Consider the following 23,922-nt stretch of genomic DNA (forward strand, 5'->3'; position numbering starts at 1 on the left):
TTCCTTCAATTCCTTTTCTCTTGCAGTTCGGATTGCCTGCTACAACTAAGCTTGGTAAAAATACATTGTTAGTTCTATTCTTTAAAAATTTGATCAATACCTAATCGTAGAGTATTTCCTGACTAACTCAGGTGTAGTGACGGTCACTTCGGGTGTCTCCAGTGCCCAAATCTGCATCCCTATAGTGGCTCCAAATCCTATCCATGTTTTTATAAACCAGTAGGAAATAGATGATTCAAACCTCTTAGATACCCTACAAATAGACAATAGGTGCATAAGTGCCATTGGTTGTCCAACTGAATGTCGTGGCAAATCATTCAGCAGGAGCACAACCCAACCACCTGTTGGTTCATTCACCAGCAAATAGAGACATAATCATTTGAGTGAGAGGGACGAAGGTATTTTGCCAATGCAAAGCATAACAAGTTATGAAAGAGAATTGTATATTACGATACATTTGAAATCATTCTCAGAGTTAAATTGTTCTCTTTATTTGGTTGTTTTCTTCTCATTCTAGATTAATTAACCTTGCACTTATGTTATCTTTCTATACTGTAATATGGTTACTTTTATATCTGTCTTGAGCTGTTACATAATATTGTGGGGAAAAAAAAGTGCTTGCACTTCTTTAGTGCCTATCACAACCTCAGGACTTCCTGAAATGCTTCACAGCCAATGAAGTATTTACTTTTGAAGTGTAGTCATGGTTGTAATATAGAGAAATGCAGCAGCCAATTTGGGCACAGTAAGGTCCCACAAACAGCAATGAGATACGTAACCAGTTAATCTGTTTAGTGATATTGGTTGAGGGATAAATATTGACCAGGAAACCAGGAGAACTCCTCTGCTCTTCTTCGAATAGTGCCATGGGATCTTTTATGTCCACCTGAGAGCACAGGCAGTGCCTCGGTTTAACGTCTCATCCGAAAGACATTATTATTTGACCAACCAAGATGATTCATTCTGTCAGGATGTGGAGATGCCGGTGATGGACTGGGGTTGACAATTGTAAACAATTTTACAACACCAAGTTATAGTCCAGCAATTTTATTTTAAATTCACAAGCTTTCGGAGATTTTCTCCTTCCTCAGGCAAATGTCTCAAGAGCTCCTTGAAGCCTACGCATTTATACATATTGAACAATACATGGTGTTTACAGACTGCCCCTGCAACTGCCCGTTGCCAAGGCAATCACCGTGTTCAGACAGAAAGGTGTCACCTGCAGAACCCCCGAATACACATTCAACAAAAAAACAAACAGGGAAAAAAAACAGAGAAAAAAAACACAGAGAGAGGCAGAAACATCCGGAAGGCAGAGAGAGCCAGCAAATGACCCATTATATTAAAAACAGATAACATTTGTTCGCTGGTGGGGTAACGTGTAGCGTGACATGAACCCAAGATCCCGGTTGAGGCCGTCCTCATGGGTGCGGAACTTGGCTATCAATTTCTGCTCGACGATTTTGCGTTGTCGTGTGTCTCGAAGGCCGCCTTGGAGTACGCTTACCCGAAGGTCGGTGGATGAATGTCCATGACTGCTGAAGTGTTCCCCGACTGGGAGGGAACCCTCCTGTTTGGCGATTGTTGCGCGGTGTCCGTTCATCCGTTGTCGCAGCGTCTGCATGGTCTCGCCAATGTACCATGCTCTGGGGCATCCTTTCCTGCAACGTATGAGGTAGACAACGTTGGCCGAGTCACAGGAGTATGAACCATGCACCTGGTGGGTGGTGTCATCTCGTGTGATGGTGGTATCTGTGTCGATGATCTGGCATGTCTTGCAGAGGTTACCGTGGCAGGGTTGTGTGGCGTCGTGGACGCTGTTCTCTTGAAAGCTAGGTAGTTTGCTGCGAACGATGGTCTGTTTGAGGTTGGGTGGCTGTTTAAAGGCGAGTAGTGGAGGTGTGGGGATGGCCATAGCGAGGTGTTTGTCCTCATTGATGACATGTTGAAGGCTGCGGAGAACATGGCGTAGTTTCTCCGCTCCGGGGAAGTACTGGACGACAAAGGGTACTCTGTTGGTTGCGTCCCGTGTTAGTCTCCTGAGGAGGTCTATGCGATTTTTTGCTGTGGCCCGTCGGAACTGTCGATCGATGAGTCGAGCGTCATATCCCGTTCTTACTAGGGCGTCTTTCAGCGTCTGTAGGTGTCCATCGCGTTTCTCCTCGTCTGAGCAGACCCTGTGTATTCGCAGGGCCTGTCCATAGGGGATGGCCTCTTTGACGTGGTTAGGGTGGAAGCTGGAAAAGTGGAGCATCGTGAGGTTGTCCGTGGGCTTGCGGTAGAGTGAGGTGCTGAGGTGCCCGTCTTTGATGGAGATTCGTGTGTCCAAGAAAGAAACTGATTCTGAGGAGTAGTCCATGGTGAGCTTGATGGTGGGATGGAACTTGTTGATGTTATCGTGTAGTCTCTTTAGTGATTCCTTGCCGTGGGTCCATAGAAAGAAAATGTCGTCGATGTATCTGGTGTATAGTGTTGGTTGGAGGTCTTGTGCAGTGAAGAAGTCCTGCTCGAACTTGTGCATGAAAATGTTGGCGTATTGGGGTGCGAATTTGGTCCCCATGGCTGTTCCGTGTGTTTGGGTAAAGAACTGGTTATCGAAGGTGAAGACATTGTGATCCAGGATGAAGCGGATGAGTTGTAGGATGGCTTCCGGAGATTGGCTGTTGTTGGTGTTGAGTATTGATGCTGTCGCAGCGATGCCGTCATCGTGGGGGATACTGGTGTATAGTGCCGAGACGTCCATCGTGGTGAGAAGTGTTCCTGGTTCAACTGGTCCGTGGGTACTGAGTTTTTGTAGGAAGTCTGTAGTGTCACGACAGAAGCTGGGGGTTCCCTGTACGATGGGTTTCAGGATGCCCTCGATGTATCCAGAGAGGTTCTCACACAGGGTTCCGTTGCCTGATACGATGGGACGTCCGGGTGTGTTGGCTTTGTGTATCTTTGGGAGGCAGTAGAAGTCTCCCACGCGGGGATTACGTGGGATGAGAATGCGTAGGATGCTTTGAAGGTCTGGATCGAAGGTCTTGATCAGTTTGTTGAGCTGGTGGGTGTGTTCTTTGGTCGGATCTGCGGGTAACCGTCTGTAGTGTTCCTGGTTGTCCAGTTGTCGGTATGCTTCTTTGCAATAGTCTGTTCTGTTCTGTATGACTATGGCTCCTCCTTTGTCCGCTGGTTTGATGACGATGTTGCGGTTGGTCTTGAGAGCGTTGATGGCGTTGCGTTGTGCTCGGGTGACATTCTGGACTGTCTTCTGAGTGCGGCTGATGAATCTGGCATTGACGCATTTCCTGACAGCTTGAGCATACATGTCCAGCTGAGGGCAGCGACCCTCCGGAGGAGTCCAGTTTGACTCTTTCCTCTTCGGTTGCTGTACCGCGGATCCCTCTGTCTGCTGTTCCGGATCGTCGATTGTCTCATTGGGTTCGCTGCTGAAATCTTGGGGTTTCTGTTTTTAATATAATGGGTCATTTGCTGGCTCTCTCTGCCTTCCGGATGTTTCTGCCTCTCTCTGTGTTTTTTTTCTCTTTTTTTTCCCTGTTTGTTTTTTTGTTGAATGTGTATTCGGGGGTTCTGCAGGTGACACCTTTCTGTCTGAACACGGTGATTGCCTTGGCAACGGGCAGTTGCAGGGGCAGTCTGTAAACACCATGTATTGTTCAATATGTATAAATGCGTAGGCTTCAAGGAGCTCTTGAAACATTTGCCTGAGGAAGGAGAAAATCTCCGAAAGCTTGTGAATTTAAAATAAAATTGCTGGACTATAACTTGGTGTTGTAAAATTGTTTACAATCATTCTGTCAGAGTTTCGTTCTAAGGTGTCATTTAATTTAGGCAGACACGTCAGGGATTATAACGCTCAGATTTTTGATTTGTTGACAAATATCAAACTGCTTGTTGGATGCTAAATGCTGTTGCTTTTCCCAGTACCTAAATCAAAACGACGAGATACCTAGCCTCGTGGCAGCAGTCTTCTTGGCAACCTTCCAGAGGCTATTCTCTTTTTCACTTGGACAATATGACTTGTTCATTCTGATAACCTTAACAAACCTGGGTTCACCTGAAATCTAATTAAAATCAGCTGCCAGTTTTTGATGAGTCCTGTGTCTCAGCAACGAGTCTTTAGTTAGATTTCCACTACTAACCCTTTTGGTTTTCCTGAATTCAGCAGTGTGGTTTAAGAGGCTGCTATTAGTACATAGTGCTCAGCTATAAATGGTTTACCAGTACACCGTATGCACAGCAAGCAGGTGAATGGCACTATTTGAAGAATGCAACGTTCCTCCCTCAACCACCAACACGATAAACAGATTAACTAGTTGTTCATCTCATCTGCTGTCTGTAGGGCCGAACTGTGTGTGAATTGACTACGTGACAACAGTGACTATACTTCAAAAAGTAATTCCATTGGTGTGAAGCATTTAGCAACTTCCTGAGGTTGTGAAAGGCACTAAATGCAAGTTCGTTCTTCCTTCCTCCCCTAACAGTACAGCAATGGCATCTCCTTAGAGGTATAAGGTGTAATTATGTTTCTCAGGAGGAAGTTTAATTATACCCCATCAGACTGCCAACTATTTGTAGGTGCGACTGATGACCTTATGCTGATTCTAAAGCCCCAACTGTTAGTTCAAACCTATCAGATCAATAAATCCAGAATGGTAATGGTCCTTGTGGGCTCAGATTCCCGATTATATGAGCCGTTTGAACCCAAAGGTAATTTAAAACAAATTGTTGTTTACAGAAGATGTTCTCTATCAGTAAATGAATGTTCTCTGGAGCCATTACAAATGCAGACAATGCCAGAGGTTGTGGTCTATCTTAGTATTAACATAAGGGGCCAGTGTACAAAAATAATGCAAATCTGTCTGAGGACCAAAGGCAGATAGATTGTGAAAATCAGAATATTTGATTTCCATTACAGTCTCTACCAGACAAAGATGGGAAGAAATGCCTCTTGCTGGTAAAATGCTCAGATAAGAGTTTTGAGATCAGTGCATCTGACAAAAAAAAGAAACAAGAATGGATCCAAGGTAAGGACTGATTTTTATATCAAATCTCTTGTTGCTTGTAGATATCAAGCTGACATCTTCTGTAGCCTCCCTAAGCACAGAGGTCATTAGCTACAAATCTTGTGTGAATCAGAATGTGCAATCCTCAGAACTAATCTATCAGCTGTAGTCCAGGTATGCTGCGAACCCTGGACCTGCCCTGCTCCTATTGCTGCTGCTTATCCCCAAGGCTCCAGTCTGCCTTCGGGAACTTTTCCATTGCTGACCCAGGGAGTGTACCAGCGCACTTCCTTCCTGTTCTCAGTTGCTCCCCTTCAGTAGGCTGCCCACATGCTAACTGGCTGCACCACCTTACTCACCCAGTCCACTGTAGGCCACCATTTGCTGTCTTTCTTGCCCCGATGGTAACTTTCTCAGCAGCCAGTTGTCCATTCCCTGTCCCGGGCCAGTGAGCTGATACTCGCTGGTCCAGGCATGGCCGGGAAACCGGCTCTTTTTAAGTGTTCAAATCACAAATGGTAATAGGGAAGACAAAAGGTAAGGGGACCTGGATAGGAGAGGAACAGGCTTAAGGGAGAAGTAGGATGTTAAACTTGAGAGAAAGCAGGGAATAGGAATGAGAAGAGAACAGGAGCGCAATAACACAAAAGGCCGTCGGAGAGCAGTGGCAGGTGTAGTACCAACAGTAATGCTTGCATCAAGAAAAGGGCAGCAGAAGCGGCAAAACTGGGCAGCAAAGAGGCCTGGTCAAATAAAAAAAAAGACAGAGAAAAGAACACAACACAGAATCACAAAAAACATGCACAGAAACAAAAGACTGCAAAGATAACGGGGGAAAAAAAGATAGACGAGACAATGAGTCGCACTGCTAGCAACAAAGAGATGACACAGACAATGTATTATGTGACTTACTATGAGCGATACCATGGAAGATCTAGTATCTACTAAATGTACTGGTAGCTTCTAATATTAGCAAATCAATACTATATCTGCCTGCATTTTTTAATATTTAAGTTAGTTGCTATAGGAAGAATTTTGTGTCTACTGGACACAAACATATATGAAGAGCAGACTATTATTCACCATGCTTTGACTTCAGTGGGCATTAGGTGTTCAAGTTGTAGGAGGTTTTAATTAATGTGAGATCTATTGGGGCTATTAATTCCTTTGCTACAGAAATGTTAAAAAAGCTACTAGCTGTTGGATCGAGATCATTTGACTGATCGGTGGTTAGCACTAAATGAGCAAAGATCCTAGGAAAGCAATATAAGGGAGTTATTTTCCTCTTGCAGGTTGTTGGGATAGTAGAGCCATTTGGCACTGGGTTTCTTTTGGGATGAACTTGGGAAAGTACATTGGTCATATCAGCACCAAGATGTTGCACAGATGATGTGGAGATGCCGGTGATGGACTGGGGTTGACAATTATAAACAATTTTACAACACCAAGTTATAGTCCAGCAATTTTATTTTAAATTCACAAGCTTTCGGAGGCTTCCTCCTTCCTCAGGTGAATGATGTGGAAAAGTTTACAATTGCACAGATGAGGCAGAGCAACAAAGCCAGCCTGAATATGACTAAAGTGTCAGGTGTGGCTCAGTGGTAGCAATCTCACCTCTGAGTCAAAAGGTTGTAGGTCCAAGCCACATTCCAGAGATTTGAGCACATAGGTTGAAACTTCAATGCAGTACTGAGGGAGTGCTATATAAAGGTGCCATCTTTTGGATGAGACATTAAATCAAGACCCTGTCTGCCCTCTTGCGTGGATGCAAAAATCCCATGATACTATTCAGAGAACAACATTTGGACAGAAGTGTTGTGTCCTGGCCAACATTAATTTCTCAACCAACGCCACCAAAATAAATTATCTGGTAATTTACTTCAGTGCTATCTGTGGGACCTTGCTGTGTGCTGATTGGCTGCTGTGATTACCTATATTACATTGGCGACTACACTTCAAAAATACTTCTTCGGCTGTGAAGTGCTTTGAGATCGTTAAGGGTGTGATATAAATCAAGTTCCTTCTTGCCTTTTAAAGGGACCACCTCGCGATGAGACGTGGTTCCACTTAAACAGAAACTGGAGGTAGCTTCAATGTTATAAAGGTGGAGTATTCCATTCCCTGCTCTGGCATTACTCACCCTGATGTGGAGGCAAATATAAATAAACATGGAGCATTAGCTGGCTCATTTTTTGGGGTAATCTGGACAAATGTATATGAAATGACAGGTGCCTTTTGTGGATCTCGTGATGCTATGATTCTGCACTCTCATGACCCTAGTACGTCTTTACTTTGAATTTGTTAAAATATTAATTTTAAGTGAGCAACTTCAATGTCACCACAATTGACCCTGTTCTTGCACAAGAAAGGTAAAATAAAATGCTTTACAGAATTTAACTTTCTCCTCCTTGGGTCTTCTTTCTTAAAGCAGCAGGGTGGAGATTTACTCTGCTCCCTTGACTCTGCCATTACCCCTTCTGACAATCCAGTCAGAGGTAAATCAGAGGAGCTCCAGTCAACCTGCTGTGTGTTTTTATTCTGTTTCCTTGAGGGAAAACCTTGCACCTCAACTTGCCACTTTTCCTGTCCATCCTCTCCATGGGAGGGAAGGGCTGGCACATTATTAAAGAAAATATGAAAATTATATTGAGCCATCAGATCAGCGCTTCACCCAGATCCAAATTATACTTCAGAAAAGTTTGCATTCAAATGCCATAGTGGGTGCAGCACAGGAGGAGGCCATTCAGCCCATCGTGCCTGTGCTGGCTCTTTGAAAGAGCTATCCAATTAGTCCCATTCCCCTGCTCTTTCCCCAGAGCCCTGAAAATTTTTTCCCTTCAAGTATTTATCTAATTCCCTTTTGAAAGTTACTATTGAATCTGCTTCCACCACCCTTTCAGGCAATGCATTCCAGATCATTAAAACTCGCTGCGTAAAAAAATGTTTCATCATGTTGCCTCTGGCTCTTTTGCCGATCGCCTTAAATCTGTGTCCTCTGGTTAGCGACCCTTCTGCCACTGGAAACAGTTTCTCCTTATTTACTCTATCAAAACAGTTCATGATTTTGAACTCCTCTATTGAATCTCCCCTTAACCTCCTCTGTTCTGAGGAGAACATCCCCAACTTCTCCACATAACTGATGTATCTCATCCCTGGTACCATTCTAGTAAATCTCTTCTGCGCCCTCTCTAAGGCCTTGATAGCCTTCCTAAAGTGTGGTGCCCAGAATTGAACACAATACTCCAGCTGAGGCCTAACCAGTGTCTTATAAAGGTTCAACATAACTTCCTTACTTTTGTACTCTATGCCTGTATTAATAAAACCCAGGATCCCATATGCTTTTTTTGATAGCTTTCTCAACTTGTCCTGCCACCTCCAAAAATTTGTGTACATGTGCCCCCAGGTCCTGCACCCCCTTTAAAATTGTACCATATAGTTTATATCGCCTATCCTCTTTCTTCCTACCAAAATGCATCACTTCACACTTCTGCGTTAAATTTCATCTGCCATGTATCTGCTCATTTCACCAGTCTGTCTATGTCCTCCTGAAGTCTGTTACTATCCTCCACGTTGTTAACTCTGTTTCTGAGTTTCGTGTCATCTGTAAACTTTGAAATTATACCCAAGTCCAGGTCATTAATATATATCAAAAAGAGCAGTGGTCCCAATACTGCCCCCTGGGGAACACCACTGTATACGTCCCTCCAGTCTGAAAAACAATCATTCACCACAACTGCCTGCTTTCTGTCCCCTAGCCAGTTTTGTATCCTCGCTGCCACTGTTCCATTAATCCTATGGGCTTTAATTTTGCTAACAAGTCTGTTCTGTGGTACTTTATCAAATGTCTTTTGAAAGTCCATATACACATCATCATTGCTTAGTATTTTGAAAATGGGTGTGTTCGGCATGTTTTTCATAGGTTTCTGTGGGTGACTTAAAGTACTTTTGGAGTTTGCTGTCTTCTGATAAATGGCCTGTTTTTTTTTAAACTCCTTATGATTCCTTTTGAAAACGAGCTTCCGTGATCTCGAATTACTGCCAATACTGAACATTTTAGTTATACTTGAGCATCGGCATTAATATCCATGACCAGGAAGACATGGAATGCCAATATCCATTCAATTCAATTCCAGCCAGCAGAGGACAGCCTCTGAATATGTCATTCAAGCATGTCTCTTCTGGCTGGGAGGTTAGATACGGTTTTCTGACCGGCTGCTTTTTCAGTGGCAGAATGAGGACTGGGAGATATTTTAAATTTCTTTTTTTATAAAAAACTGTTTGGAGGAACTCTTGAGGTTGAATATATTTTCGTTCCCAAACATCCCATCCCAAAAGTATTACAATTTATATTTAAATATTACATGGTTTTTTAGAAAAAAATTGTTTTAAATGAAAATCTGTAATGCAATTTATGTAGACGGAGAGGACTGATAGAATAACCAATTAATTTTAAGCCGAGAAAAGCTCTACATTCAAGTAAATTATAAAGGTATCCTAGTGTGTGTTATTTAACTGTCCGTATATATTTACGCAACTGGTGTGGGGAAACTTGTTAAAAATTTTGGTAAAATGGCTTGGTGCTTTGTCGGGCACCAATGTGCAGTGCCACAGAGTGGGAGGATGATGGTTCAAATCTGCTATGTGTTTGATCTTCAACATACTGCACATGAGGTACAAAGTGAAGGGTGAGGTAAGAGGGGTTGGGCAGTGATGAGCGGAGTTCTCACTAGCTTGTTGTCTTGTACACTTTCTGCTGTGGGAGTTAGGCTGTCTGCCTAACCCCTTGGCAGCAGAGCTGCACAGCAAGAAAATGGGGAAGTGACACCATGAGAGCCATGGGGAGGGGAGGACAAATATTAAAGGTGTCACCGATTGACACAGTTGGTTTGCCTCTGCTGTGCGTTGCTGGCTGGTGCGGTGGGTGCTGACTCTCTGCATGCCTTCAAGAGGGAGCTGGACCGGGTCTTACCTGGGGCAGCTATCGCATCATAATAGAAGGTAAGTGGCTTAACAGAAAGTACATCGTCCATGTGATCTCCCGAACTGGTTTCGGTCGCAGAGGAATTTTCCAGAGTATTATTTCCCTTATTGACCCTGGGTTTTTTGCCTCTCCCAGGAGACCATATGACTGTGGGACGGGGGTGGTAGGAAGTGTCTAGTTGGGCAGTGTCCTAGGCCCAACCATCTTCAGCTGCTTCATCAAAGACCTTCTCTCCATCATAAGGTCAGAAATGGGGATGTTCGCTGATGATTGCACAGTGTTCAGTTCCATTCGCAACCCCTCAGATAATGAAGCAGTCCGTGCCCGCATGCAGCAAGACCTAGACAACATCCAGGCTTGGGCTGATAAGTGGCAAGTAACATTCATGCCAGATAAGTGCCAGGCAATGACAATCTCCAACAAGAGAGAGTCTAACCACCTCCCCTTGACATTCAACGGCATTACCATCACCGAATCCCCCACCATCAACATCCTGGGGGTCACCATTAACCAGAAACTTAACTGGGATGTGGGCATCGCTGGCGAGGCCAGCATTTATTGCCCATCCCTAATTACCCTTGAGAAGGTGGTGGTGAGCCGCCTTCTTGAACGGCTACAGTCCGTGTGGTAAAGGTATTCCCACAGTGCTGTTAGGTAGGGAGTTCCAGGATTTTGACCCAGCGACAATGAAGGATCGGCGATATATTTCCAAGTCAGTATGGTGTGTGACTTGAACGGGAACGTGCAGGTGGTAGTCCCTTGAACCACATCCCATGAATGAATTAAAAGAAAATGATGCTCTAGCCATCGTGAGTGTGGGGCAGCTTTGATGGACCAGCTGGTCATTATCATATGTTCGTACACTGTTCTTTCATCTTGTGGAGGTAGCTGGGTTCAAATTTAGTCCACACTAATGGGATGAAAGTCTCTTCTCTGCTGGCTGTGAGGGCTCTAAGTGAAATGAGATTGGGTGGGCTTAATCCAGTCTCTTGTGGATATGGCGGTAGCATTGTAAAGACAAGGTCCAATTAACAGAATAATTGTTCCTGTGAGGTCAGTAGATTTTGGTAGCGCTGTTAGTCACTTAGTCCCCAGAGTCGCAACCACTTATTGTACTACAGTACCCTACAGGTTTCAAGAAGCTATAAATTCCAATCCTAGTGTTCGGGAAACCAGACTTTCAAATCAGTGAGGATGCAATTTGCATACCTGTATGACACATTGGCACTGGCACAGTTCTGGTATGAGTGCTGGTCTGTCAACCATAGGGAAGAGGACACTGGCAATAGAAGCTTTAACTATTTCTACCTCCTGGCAAACGTAGCTTTGTGTTCGTTTTCTAACCTTGTGCATTTTGAATAGCTATTCAAACAGCCATCAACCTACAGAAGGATGAGAGGTTTCCGCCACACAAGGAAGGACGTCAGAAACGGCGAGAACTCCGTCAGAAACTACAAGCAGAGCAGGAAGAGATAGCACTGCGAATGAAAGAGCTGCAGCTGGCAAATGAAGACAAACAGCAAGAATTAGAGAAAATGCGTAAGGTGAGAGAGACTTGATCTGAGTCACTGACAGAAAATGTGATCTATAGAAGTGGTAAAGGGCTTCCATGAAACCAGATAACTACTAATTTAACTTCTTAGCATAATTGAGATTTGAAGAAAACATGGAATGAGAGGGCCATTCAGCCCATTAGCCTTCTGCTTCTACATTCCCTATTAAACCTACATTTTAATGGACTTTACCACTCATTTAATCTGAAAAGGTTCTGGATGGATGCTCTGACCCCAAGGATAGTTGAGCACTGGCCTTCCTTCCAGAGATACCATTCCCTTGCCCCCATCCCAGCAACACAGTAACCATTGCATCTTGTGCAGTCTGTGATCATCTCAGTCAGTATCTATAACCTCCATCCCTGGTCCCAATCAAATATTTATGCAGCTTTTTAAAGGGGTTAATTGACTCAACCTAAGCTACTTTCTCTGGGATTGCGTTCCATGTGTTCACTACTGTGCGTGTGTTTTTTTGAGAGGAGGAGAAGGGAAACCTATTGTCTTAATTCAGACTTTTGTTTTAAGCTCCTGCCCTTTTGTTTTGTGTTCACAGACATCTACGCTTTTTTTTTGTTTAAAAAGATTATTTATTGCTCTGGTCAGCTCTATCATTTCTCCTTTGCTTTCTAGTAGAGTCTTTCATACTCTACTGGAAAGAAAATGGTCGGTGTTGTAGAATGAGTGATTAAAACATCCATGTCAGAGTTACCCAGCTACATCAGCTAGCTTCCGCTGCATGCCAGCTGTAATCCTATAGAAACAAATGATTTTTAAAATCAAAAAACTAATTATAAATGTTTAGCAGTAAGATTCTAGCAGTAATTTATTCTCAGTTGTGCTGTATTTAGTTTAGGATTTAATCAGAATCACTCAATTGGCCACTTAGTGCCTTGGCCTAATGCTTGTTCCAGTGACTGAATCAGCAAGTGATGGTTAGGCTTATTACAAGATTGAAGGGAATGCTGAAAATGTTAGATGTACCTCTTATCAAACCAGTGTGTTATTGTCACAAGCAGCACGAGCAAATTGGCACAGGGTAAATCAGATCAGAGAGATGAATGCGTGGCTCAAAGATTGGTGTGGGAGAAGTGGGTTTCAATTCATGGGGCACTGGCACCAGTACTGGGGAAAGAGGGAGCTGTTCCGTTGGGATGGGCTTCACCTGAACCATGCTGGGACCAGTGTTCTGGCAAACCGAATAACTAGGGCGGTAGAGAAGGCTTTGAACTAAATTGAGGTGGGGGAGGACTCTGGTGGGGCGAAGTTTAGATTGATAGAGAAAAGACAAGGAAGTAGTACAGGAAAGTGATGGGGGTAATGATAAACAGAGTGTGTCCGGAAGGGACAGAGCGTACAAACATAAGAGTGCACTAGCATATGGGGCCAGGGTAGGAAAGATTGGTAAAAAGACAAAATTAAAGGTTCTTTATCTGAATGCGTGCAGCATTCATAATAAGATAGATGAATTGACGGCTCAAATAGAAACAAATGGGTATGATCTCGTGGCCATTACAGAGACGTGGTTGCAAGGTGACCAAGATTGGAGCTAAATATTCAGGGTTATTTAACATTTCGGAAGGATAGGAAAAAAGGTAAAGTTGGTGGGGTAGCTCTGTTAATAAAGGATGAAATTGGTATAATAGTGAGAAATGATCTTGGCTCAGAAGATCAAGATGTCGAATCAATTTGGGTGGAGGTAAGAAATAGCAAGGGAAAGAAATCACTGGTGGGTGTAGTATATAGGCTCCCTAACAGTAGCTACACTGTAGGGCAAAATATAAATCAGGAAATAAGGGGGGCTTGTAAAAAAGGTAATGCAATAATCATGGGTGATTTTAACTTTCACATAGATTGGACAAATCAAATTGGCAAAAATAGCCTTGAGGAGGAGTTCATAGAGTGTATTAGGGACTGTTTCTTAGACCAATACGCTGGGGAACCAACCAGGGAACAGGCCATTTTGGATCTGGTAATGGGTAACGAAACAGGATTAATTAATGATCTCAAAGTAAAGGATCCCTTGGGAAGCAGTGATCATAACATGATAGAATTTCACATCCAGTTTGAGAGCGAGGATCTTGGGTCTGAAACTACTGTATTAAACTTAAATAAGGACAATTATAAAGGAATGAGAGCGGAATTGGCTAAAGTGGACTCGGTAAAGAGATTGGATGGTATGATGGTGGATAAGCAGTGGCAAATGTTTTAAAAGATATTTTATGACTCGCAACAAAAATATATCCCTGTGAGGGGGAAAGACTCCACAAAAAGGATGAACCAACCATGTTTAACTAAGGAAGTCAAGAATGGTATCAGGTTAAAAGAAAAAGCATACAACATGGCAAAGATTACTGGTAAGTCCGAAGATTGGGAAAACTTTAAAAATCAGCAAAGGATGACTAAAAGAATAATAGAGGGAGAAAATAAATTATGAGAGTAAACTAGCAAGAAATATAAAAACTGACAGTAAAAGCTTCTACAAGTATATAAGAAGGAAGAGGGTAGCTAAAGTAAACATTGGCCCCTTAGAGGATGAGACTGGGGAAATAATAATGGAAAACAAGGAAATGGCAGAGGAATTGAACAGATATTTTGTATCTGCCTTCACAGTAGAAGACACTAATAACATACCAATAATAGTAGAAAATCAAGGGGCAAAGGGGAGGGAGGAACTAAAAACAACCACTATCGCTAGAGAAAAAGTACTAGGTAAACTAATGGATCTAAAGGCTGACAAGTCCCCTGGACCTGATGGCTTGCATCCGAGGGTCTTAAAGGAAGTGGCTACAGAGATAGTGGATGCATTGGTTGTAATCTTCCAGAATTCGCTAGAATCTGGAAAGGTCCCAGCGGATTGGAAAACCGCAAACTTAACACCCCTATTCAAGAAGGGAGTGAGACAGAAAGCAGGTAACTATAGACCAGTTAGCCTAACATCTGTCATTGGGAAAATGCCAGAATCCATTATTAAGAAAGTAGTAGCAGGACATTTGGAGACTCATAATACAATCAAGGAGAGTCAACATGGTTTTATGAAGGGGAAATCATGTCTGACAAATTTATTAGAGTTCTTTGAGGAAGTAACGGGCAGGGTGGATAAAGGGATATAAATGGATGCAGTATATTTGGATTTCCAAAAGGCATTCGATAAAGTGCCACATAAAAGATTACTGCACAAGATCAGAGCTCATGGTGTTGGGGGTAATATACTGGCATGGATAGAGGATTGGCTAACAGAAAACAAAGAGTCGGGATAAAAGGGTCATTTTCAAAATAGCAATCTGTAACTAGTGAGGTGCCGCAGGGCTCAGTGCTAGGGCCTTAACTATTTACAATATATATCAATGACTTGGATGAAGGAACAGAGTGTCTTGTGGCCAAATTTGCTGATGATACAAAGATAGGTAGAAAAGCAAGTTGCGATGAGGACACAAAGTGTCTGCAAAGGGATATTGACAGGTTAAGCGAATGGGCAAAAATTTGGCAGATGGAATATAATGTGGGAAAATGTGACGTCATCCACTTTGGGAGGAAAAATAAAAAAACAAAATATTATTTGAATGGAGAAATACTACAAAATGCTGCAGTACAGAGGGATCTGGGTGTCCTCGTACATGAAACACAAAAAGACAACATACAGGTGCAGTAGGTAGTCCGGAAGGCAAACGGAATATTGGCCTTTATTTCTAGGGGGATGGAGTATAAAAGCAGGGAAGCCATGCTACAACTGTACAGGGTGCTGGTGAGACCACACCTGGAGTACTACGTACAGTTCTGGTGCCCTCATTTAAGGAAGGACATACTTGCATTGGAGGCAGTTTAGAGAAGGTTCACTAAGTTGATTCTGGGTATGGAAGGGTTGTCTTATGAGGAAAGATTGAACAGGTTGGGTCTATACTCATTGGAGTTTAGATGAATGAGAGGAGACCTTATTGAAACATATAAGATTCTGAGGGGACTCGATAGGGTAGATGCTGAGAGGATGTTACCCCTCATGGGTGAATCTAAAACTCGGGGCATAGTCTCAGAATAAGGGATCGCCCGTTTAAAACGGAAATGAGGAGGAATTTCGTCTCCCAGAGGGTTGTGAATCTTTGGAATTCTTTACCCCAAAAAGCTGTGGAGGCTGAGTCATTGAATACATTCAAGGCTGAGTTAGACAAATTTTTGATCAGCAAGGGAGTCAAAGGATATGGGGAAAGGGCGGGAAAGTGGAGTTGAGGTAAAAAATCAGATCAGCCATGATCTCATTTGATGGTGGAGGGGGCTCGAGGGGCCGAATGGCCTACTCCTGCTCCTATCTCTTACGGTCTTAAGCAGCAAAATAATCTTCATGCTGCACAATTAAAGTAGTATTTCAAGTTGGAATTACTTTGTACATTTTAGTGGTACTATTCAGGAAAACTAAGTTATAAGCCAATGGAAAATTAAAAGCCTTGCAATATGATTTACATTTTCGGTGGATCTGTTGTGGACAGCTGGACTCATTACCATGCAGTACGAGTCTGTCTAAATGCCACTTAAATCTGAGATTGTAGCAAAGTAGAGCGAGGCCGAATGGGTTGAGGTGTTCACAGACAGGAAATTTTCAAACAAGCAACCTGCATGGAGGAGATTACTGGTGATGGTGCAGTTACCATTGGGAACCCACCAACAATACGTAAATGAGCCTGATCCCAGAAGAGATGTTTACTGGGTCGGGCAGGTGCAAAGCAGATTAGAAGGTCCAGCCCCTTGTGTTCTCAAAAAAAAATAGTAAGATTGGTGTGAGATCAATTGCAATATGAGCAGTTTGCTGTGTAGAATGCTACTATGTAAATGAGCCTTTCATAAACAATTTTTTTTCTGTTCAGAAAGTTTTTAAATAGGTCAGTGCCTTAGATATGCAGAACTAAAACCAATACTTGACCAATGTACCTTTTTATAAACTCAAGTTGTCGCATCATGAATCTTGAGCTTTCACTATGAGCACCTGTTGATTTTATTTCCCTTTGTAGTTAGAGCCAACACATTTACTAGTTAATGTGAGCTGTGGTTGAAAGAAAGTGTTTTCCTGAAGATCAATTCATTCCACATAATGTTTTGAAGTACCTGCTTATATCCTCAGACGGTGGATGACTTGATCCCAGGTCTCTGCCCAGTAGGCGCTAATCATCGTCTAAGAGGTGTGCCAGAGAGACCTAAATTTACTCACCTTTCCCCCCGCCCCAGTTTTCGGTGTGGAAAAGTACTTACTTTCTGTTTGGTATCTCCTGCGGCACAACCCAGATCAGGGACTCGCCATGTGGGGGATTGGTTATAATCAGTGTTTTACCTTTCTGTAGCTCAGCATGTTAAATCATCATCATGCTGCACCAATGCTATATGTTTGGTCAGGTTTACAGTTGTAGAAATCACTCTTCGTTAAGCCACACCACTGGAAACTGGGATGCTTCACCTTGGTAACTTACAAGCAGTTTATTGGATTTTTTTTCATAAGCCAAACCCTTTTTGCTCAAAAGAGTAGATGATGTTAGCAAAATTGAACCCCATGGGATTAAAGGGGCAGTTGCTGCGTTGATATGAAATTGGCTAAGGGACAGAAAGCAGGAAGTCGTGAACGGTTGTTTTAGAGACTGGAGGGAAGTATACGATGGTGTTCCCCAGGGGTTGGTGACGAGAACACTGCTCTTTTTGATATATAATGACCTGGACTTGGGTACACAGGGCATAATTTCAAAGTTTGCAGATGACATGAAACTCTGAAATGTAGTAAACAATGTGTAGCAGGACATACAGACTGGTGAAATGGGCGGATACATGGCAGATGAAATTTAACGCAGAGAAGTAGGAAGAATGAGGAGAGGCAATATAAACTAAATGGTACAATTTCAAAGGGAGTGCACATATACAAGTCTTTGAAGGTGGCAGGACAAGTTAAGACGGCTGTTAAAAAGGCATGCGGGATCCTTGGCTTTATTAATAGAGGCACAGAGTACAAAAGCAAGGAAGTTATGCTAAACCTTTATAAAACACTGGTTAGGCTCCAGCTGGAATATTGTGTCCAATTCTGGGCACCACACTTTCGGAAGGATGTCAAGGCCTTCGAGAGGGTGCAGAGGAGATTTACTAGAATGGTACAGGGATGAAAGACTTCAGTTATGTGGAGAGACTAGAGAATCTGGGGTTGTTCTCCTTGGAACAGAAAAGGTTAAGGGGAGATTTGATAGAGGTGTTCATATTAATGAAGGGTAAATAAGGAGAAACTGTTTCCAGTGGCTGAAGGGTCAGTAACCAGAGAACACAGATTTAAGGTAATTGGCAAAAGAATTGGCAGAAGATCTCAATGGACTGGTCAGGTGGGCAGAAAAGTGACAAATGGAATTCAATCCAGAGAAGTGTGAGGTAATGCATTTGGGGAGGGCAAACAAGGCAAGGGAATAGACAACAAATGGGAGGATGCGGTGAGGTGTAGAGGAACAAAGGGACCTTGGAGTGCATGTCCACAGATCCCTGAAGGTAGCAGGACAGGTAGAATAAGTGGTTAAGATGGTATACGGGATACTTTCCTTTTATTAGTTGAGGCATAGAATATAAGAGCAGGGAGGTTATGCTAGAACTGTATGAAACATTGGTTAGGCCACAGCTTGAGTACTTGTAACGTTCTAGTCACCACATTACAGGAAAGATGTGATTGCATTAGAGAGGGTACAGAGGAGATTTACAAGGATGTTGCCAGGGCTGGAGAATCTTAGCAATGAGAAAAGATTGATAGGCTGGGGTTGTTTTCTTTGGAACAAAGGCGGCTGAGGGGAGATTTAATTGAGGTATATAAAATTATGAGGGGCCTAGATAGAGTGGATAGGAAGGACCTATTTCCCTTAGCAGAGGGGTCAGTGACCAGGGGACATAGATTTAAAATAATTGGTAGAAGGGTTAGATGGGAGCTGAGGAGAAATTTTTTTCACCAGAGGGTGGAGGGGATCTAGAACTCACTGCCTGAAAGGGTGGTAGAGGCAGAAACCCTCAACTCATTTAAAAAGTACTTGGATGTGCACTTGAAGTGCCGTAACCTGCAGGGCTATGGACCAAGTGCTGGAAAGTGGGATTAAGCTGGATAGCACTTTTTCGGCTGGCATGGACACGATGGGCCGAATGGCCTCCCTCTGTGCTGTAACTTTCTATGATAACCAGAGGCAACTTGAGGGAAAAAAAATTTACGCAGTGAGTTGTGATCTAGAATGCACTGCCTGAAAGGGTGGTGGAAGCAGATTCAATAATAACTTTCAAAAGGGTGTTGGATAAATACTTGAAGGTGAAAATTTTGCAGTACTATGGGTTAAGAGCAGGGGAGTGGGATTAATTGGATGGCTCTTTCAAACAGCTGGCACAGGCACAAAGGGTCAAATGGCCTCTTTCTGTGCTGTATCATTCTATGATTCTATGAATGACTTTTAACTGGCCCTACGGGTGGCTTAATTTAGAAAAAAATGTGGTTGGAATTTGTTTTGCATCAGAATGCTGTCATTGAATACTGATATTGGGTCGCCTCCAGTTTCTGTAATGCTTTATTGGATTTTCACCAAATTTAATAATGGATTTCCTTCCAGACTCTGGGATTCTTTCAAACGTAGGTGTGGTGGGAAACCTATGTATGATCTGGTTGCATTTAACATTGGCCATTTCAGTTACTCAAATACTTTAGCTTTCTAAAGCACTAGAAAACTTTCAGTTCAGACACAGCATATAAGTTTTAACTTTCATGCCTCCCCAACCTGCATGCTAGGGTTGGTCCACAGGAATTTTTTTTGTTCGTTCGTGGGATGTGGGTGTCGCTGGCAAGGCATTTATTGCCCATCCCTAATTGCACTTGAGGAAGTGGTGGTGAGCCACCTTCCACAGGAATTGAACGTCCTCTAGTTCTTTACCCGAGTGGCCGACTGTCATGAGTCTATGCAGTCACACTCTGAAGGTTATTTGACCATTTAGAGCATCATAGGTAAGCCCATTTCTTTCCTTATCCATGTGCACCTATGCACATCACCTTAGTAAGGGTTGTGCGGCTGATTTAACCCCTCCTCCCCACCCTACCACACCACCAATGAAGTTAATTTTAGTGCTTTCCACAGTAGGCTGAGCTCAGCTAACTTATCATAGACCAACAAGCAAACCTGGGACCTTCCTGGTTTTTGTAGTTCAGTACCACATCACGATGCATTAACCCAATGAACCATCAGGTAGTTCTGTTATAAATCTTTTATTTTGAATTGTACAGGATCATATCTTGAATGGTAATGGTCAGGTTTCGCTGGATAAGTCTCATGTTTTTTCCCTGGAGAGTAGGAGGTTTAGGGGTGATCTTATAGAAGTCTATAAAATAATGAGGGGCATAGATAAGGTAGATAGTCAAAATCTTTTCCCAAAGGAAGGGGAGTCTATAACAAGGGGGCATAGATTTAAGGTGAGAGGGGAGAGATACAAAAGGGTCCAGAGGGGCAATTTTTTCACTCAAAGGGTGGTGAGTGTCTGGAACGAGCTGCCAGAGGCAGTAGTAGAGGCGGGTACAATTTTGTCTTTTAAAAAGCATTTGGATAGTTACATGGGTAAGATGGGTACAGAGGGATATGGGCCAAGTGCAGGCAATTGGGACTAGCTTAGTGGTATAAACTGGGTGACATGGACATGTTGGGCCGAAGGGCCTGTTTCCATGTTGTAAACTTCTATGATTCTATGTGAATTGATTTTGAGTATCTTACATTACTTCTGGAGTATTTGATAAGATTGCCTCCTATTGGGGAGTGAGTCTTTGGTTTTCCTACAACTCCGCTAACTTTTAAAGTAATGATTAATTGCTATTGCTGATGACTTTCCCAATCAAAAACTAACTTCTTAAAATTGCTCTTATTAGATGTAATTGAGATGGCAGCCAGAGACATTTAGATAGAAGCTATGCTCAATTTAAAAAATACATTTTGTAGGTCGAAGTCTGGATTTACCAACACCATGTGCATTGGGTGGTGGGCAGAGGTACAACCGCATATAGAGAGGTGGGGGCGTCAGAGGTAATTCTGGGTTTTGGAGGGGGAAGATTGGAACAGCCCATTACAAAAAAAATTGAGTTGGTGGGGGGAGGGGATTGAAAGGCAGAACACTTCCCTCTTTCCCCACCCCCCCCCCCCCAAAATCTCACCTTTGGCAAGGATGGATTAGCACCATGATTGGTTAACTGCATTTACTTGAACCAACAGAGGGTCAATGGTTACTTATGGAAATTGGAGGGAAATCAGACACTGAACCAACAAATGCCTCTCTTTTGCATCCCTAGATTGATCCTTACAGAGGTGTTGGGTGGTCACCTGCCACTCTAGTGATGGTGTGAAGGAATTAAAGAGAGGAAGTTACTTCTTAAAACGGGGAGGGGACAGGGAGTAAACGTGTACTGTCAAGAAAACCCTCCAGGTTTCTTTGGACTTGCTGATGAGATGTGATTGAGCAGGGTCACTTAGTTGTATTACTAATCTCTTGTGTTTGTAGCTTTGCAAACTATTCCCTAATGGTTATCTGTATCCCTGCAAACATAGTCCAGGTTCTGAATGGAGAATCTATAAATTATAATCTATATATTATATGGGGAGGCAAAAAGGTTCATATTTGGCTTTTGACAGGCCATCTCTCTAAGGAACAAAGACAACTACAGGGCCAAGTATAGGTCTGTTACAGGGTGCTCTTAATAAGGTACCACTACAAGAAATAGCAATTTTGTGCTTTATGTACCATTTGAGTATCTATCTTTCAAATATTCTCTAAGGCCTTTCCAGCCCTTCAGTTACATTTATCATTTCTGTTTCAGGACAAGGTTCATAAATTTTGGACCTAAGCCAGTACTATCATGTCCCAATGACAACTTTTTCGGATTGCTCCTTTCCTTGTATTTTCTCTGCATAAATACAAGTGCAAACAATGAAACTATTTCCGTACTTTGTTTTCGCTCATCTGTAAAAGAATTATTTTGTGATCATGGGCTACAGTGTTACGGTTTTACTGTTTAACCTTGCATAGTTTCTCTCTTCTACTCTGCGGTACCTCTTTGTATTATTGATCTTTCAATCTGCTTCTCTTGCATTTTCTGCATTTCTTCACGCTGTCTCTTTGGCCCTCCCGATTTTTCATTATTCCTCTTAACTCTCGCTCCATTTTTTGTAGAGTTAGAACAGTGGCGACACATGATATTCATCGCTCTGAATTAGTGAAAATATCCTGAGACAAGTAGTGTATAGTTCCCACTCCTCACTGCAAACTCATCAGTTCCATATTCATTACTGAGACTTTCCCAGTCGCAGTGTAACTGCAAGAGAGGTCAATAGACTGTTATAAACTCATTCTATGTAGTTGTTTTTGATTTCAGTTTGCATCTTGAGTACAAGAAGTTAATGGGAGCAAGCAATTATTTGCTGTTACTGAGAGATGATCGGGGCAGCAAGGGGTTTTAGGGGGATAAAGATGACAGAAAATAGCTGGAAGAAATGTTGGCAGCCATTTTTGTTGCTTCCTTGAGCACTAGTTGTTGCTTACCCATAGTTAAATCCCCACTGCAAATTACGTAAAATACAGAAATTCGCTGAGGAGATAGAAATACTGCTTAGTTATCCTCAAATACAGTGACCCGCACTTTTTGTTCCCGGGTGTCTTTGTTTTACCTTTAATTTCTATTCTCCATATACTGATAATGAAGGATAGCCCACCTACCTCTTTCAGCAAATGCAAAACTCTTTGTTGGTTCCTTGGATGGCTTGGCAAACTTATCCATTGAGTAGCTGAAGCATATAGACCAGGATTGCCATAATTTCACTTCCCAGTCTTTGCTGAGCGAGTTGATTTCTTAATTTTCTTTCTTCTCAGATGATTGTTTATTGCACGTTTTAAGGTGCTTACCTGGATTTTTTTTTTTCAAATTAAATGCATTGATGGGGAGGAAGGAGTGAGCAGCCAAGATCATGGAGACCACGAGCTGTTCATGTGTGACTGAATGAATGGTTCAGTGGATAAACGCATTCTATGGCACACTACAGAGCCATTAAGACCAGGAAGGTCCCAGTTTGATCTGAAGTCTGTGCTGAGTTAGTTTCTGCCGGTGGTCAGGGTGAGGCTACAGTTAATCTCACATTCCTTGAGCCAAGGTGACAGAGGGGAAAAAGATCACTCAAGGTTTTTGTTCCTGATATGCCCTTCTCACTGAGGTCAATGGATAGCAAATGTACAGAGATCCAGTGCAATCAATGCCTGGCTCAATCACGATGCTTACCATCAAAAGCAAAATACTGCGAATGCTGGAAATCTGAAATAAAAACCAGAAAATGGTGGAAATACTCAGCAAGTCAGGCAGCATGAGCGGAGAAAGAAACAGAGTTAACGTTTCAGGTCGAAGACCCTTCGTCAGAACTGGAAGAAGTTGAAGATTAAACAGTTTTTAAGCAAGTACAGAGTCGGGGAAAGGGGGGGGGAGGGGAGGAAAGAACAAAAGGAAAGGTCTCTGATGGGGGGAGGGTAGGAGTGATTAAATGACAAAAGGGATGATGGTGCAAGGCAAGGAGGGTGGTAATGGGAAAAGTAAAGAAACAAAGGATGGGTCTGTAAATGGCAACATCAGAACCATCACCAGCATCTGCTGTCCGAAAAAATGGGAGCAGTAGTCGCGATCTGAAGTTATTGAAATCAATGTTGAGTCCAGAAGGTTGTAAAGTGCCTAATCGAAAGATAAGGTGCTGTTCCTCGAGCTTCCGTTGAACTTCATTGGAAGAGTGTAAGAGGCCGAGGACTGAGAGGTGGGAATGGGATGGGGAATTAAAATGGCAAGCGACCGGCAGGTCAGGGTCATGCTTGCGGACTGAGCAGAAGTGTTCAGCAAAGCGATCACCCAATCTGCTTTTGGTCCCCAATGTAGAGGAGACCGTATTGTGAGCAGTGAATACAGTATACTAAATTGAAAGAAATACAAGCTGCTTCATCTGGAAGGAGAACTGGGGCCCTGGACGGTGGGAAGGGAGGAGGTGAAAGGGCAGGTGTTGCATCTCCTGCGCTCGCATGGGAAAGGTGTTGTGGGGAGGAGAGTGGGTGTTGGGGGTGATGGAAGAGTGGACCAGGGATGTTGCAGAGGGATGCTGGGAGGGGAGGGGAAGATGTGTTTGGTGGTGGTATCGTGCTGGAGGTGGTGGAAATGGCGGAGGATGGTATGTTGAATGGAGAGGCTGGTGGGGTGGAAGGTGAGGACAAGTGTTCTATCATGATTCTGGGAGGGAGGGGAAGGGGTGAGAACAGAAGTGCAGGAAGTGGGACGGACATGGTCAAGGGCCCTGTCAACTACAGTGGAGGGGATCCTCGGTTGAGGAAAAAGGAAGACATATCG

General features: G+C 43.0%; 1 protein-coding gene across 1 annotated transcript in view; it reads left to right on the forward strand.

Moving 5' to 3' along the window:
• swap70b (switching B cell complex subunit SWAP70b) overlaps positions 1–23,922 on the forward strand; it is a 114,727-nt gene that overhangs the window by 65,228 nt on the left and 25,577 nt on the right. Inside the window, exons 6-7 of the mRNA XM_067993976.1 lie at positions 4,919–5,027; positions 11,350–11,531. Coding sequence (XP_067850077.1) covers positions 4,919–5,027; positions 11,350–11,531 — 291 coding nt within the window. The remainder of the gene's footprint in view (positions 1–4,918; positions 5,028–11,349; positions 11,532–23,922) is intronic.

This window comes from Heptranchias perlo, chromosome 12 (genome assembly GCF_035084215.1).
Source record: "Heptranchias perlo isolate sHepPer1 chromosome 12, sHepPer1.hap1, whole genome shotgun sequence".
Classification (NCBI taxonomy): domain Eukaryota; kingdom Metazoa; phylum Chordata; class Chondrichthyes; order Hexanchiformes; family Hexanchidae; genus Heptranchias; species Heptranchias perlo.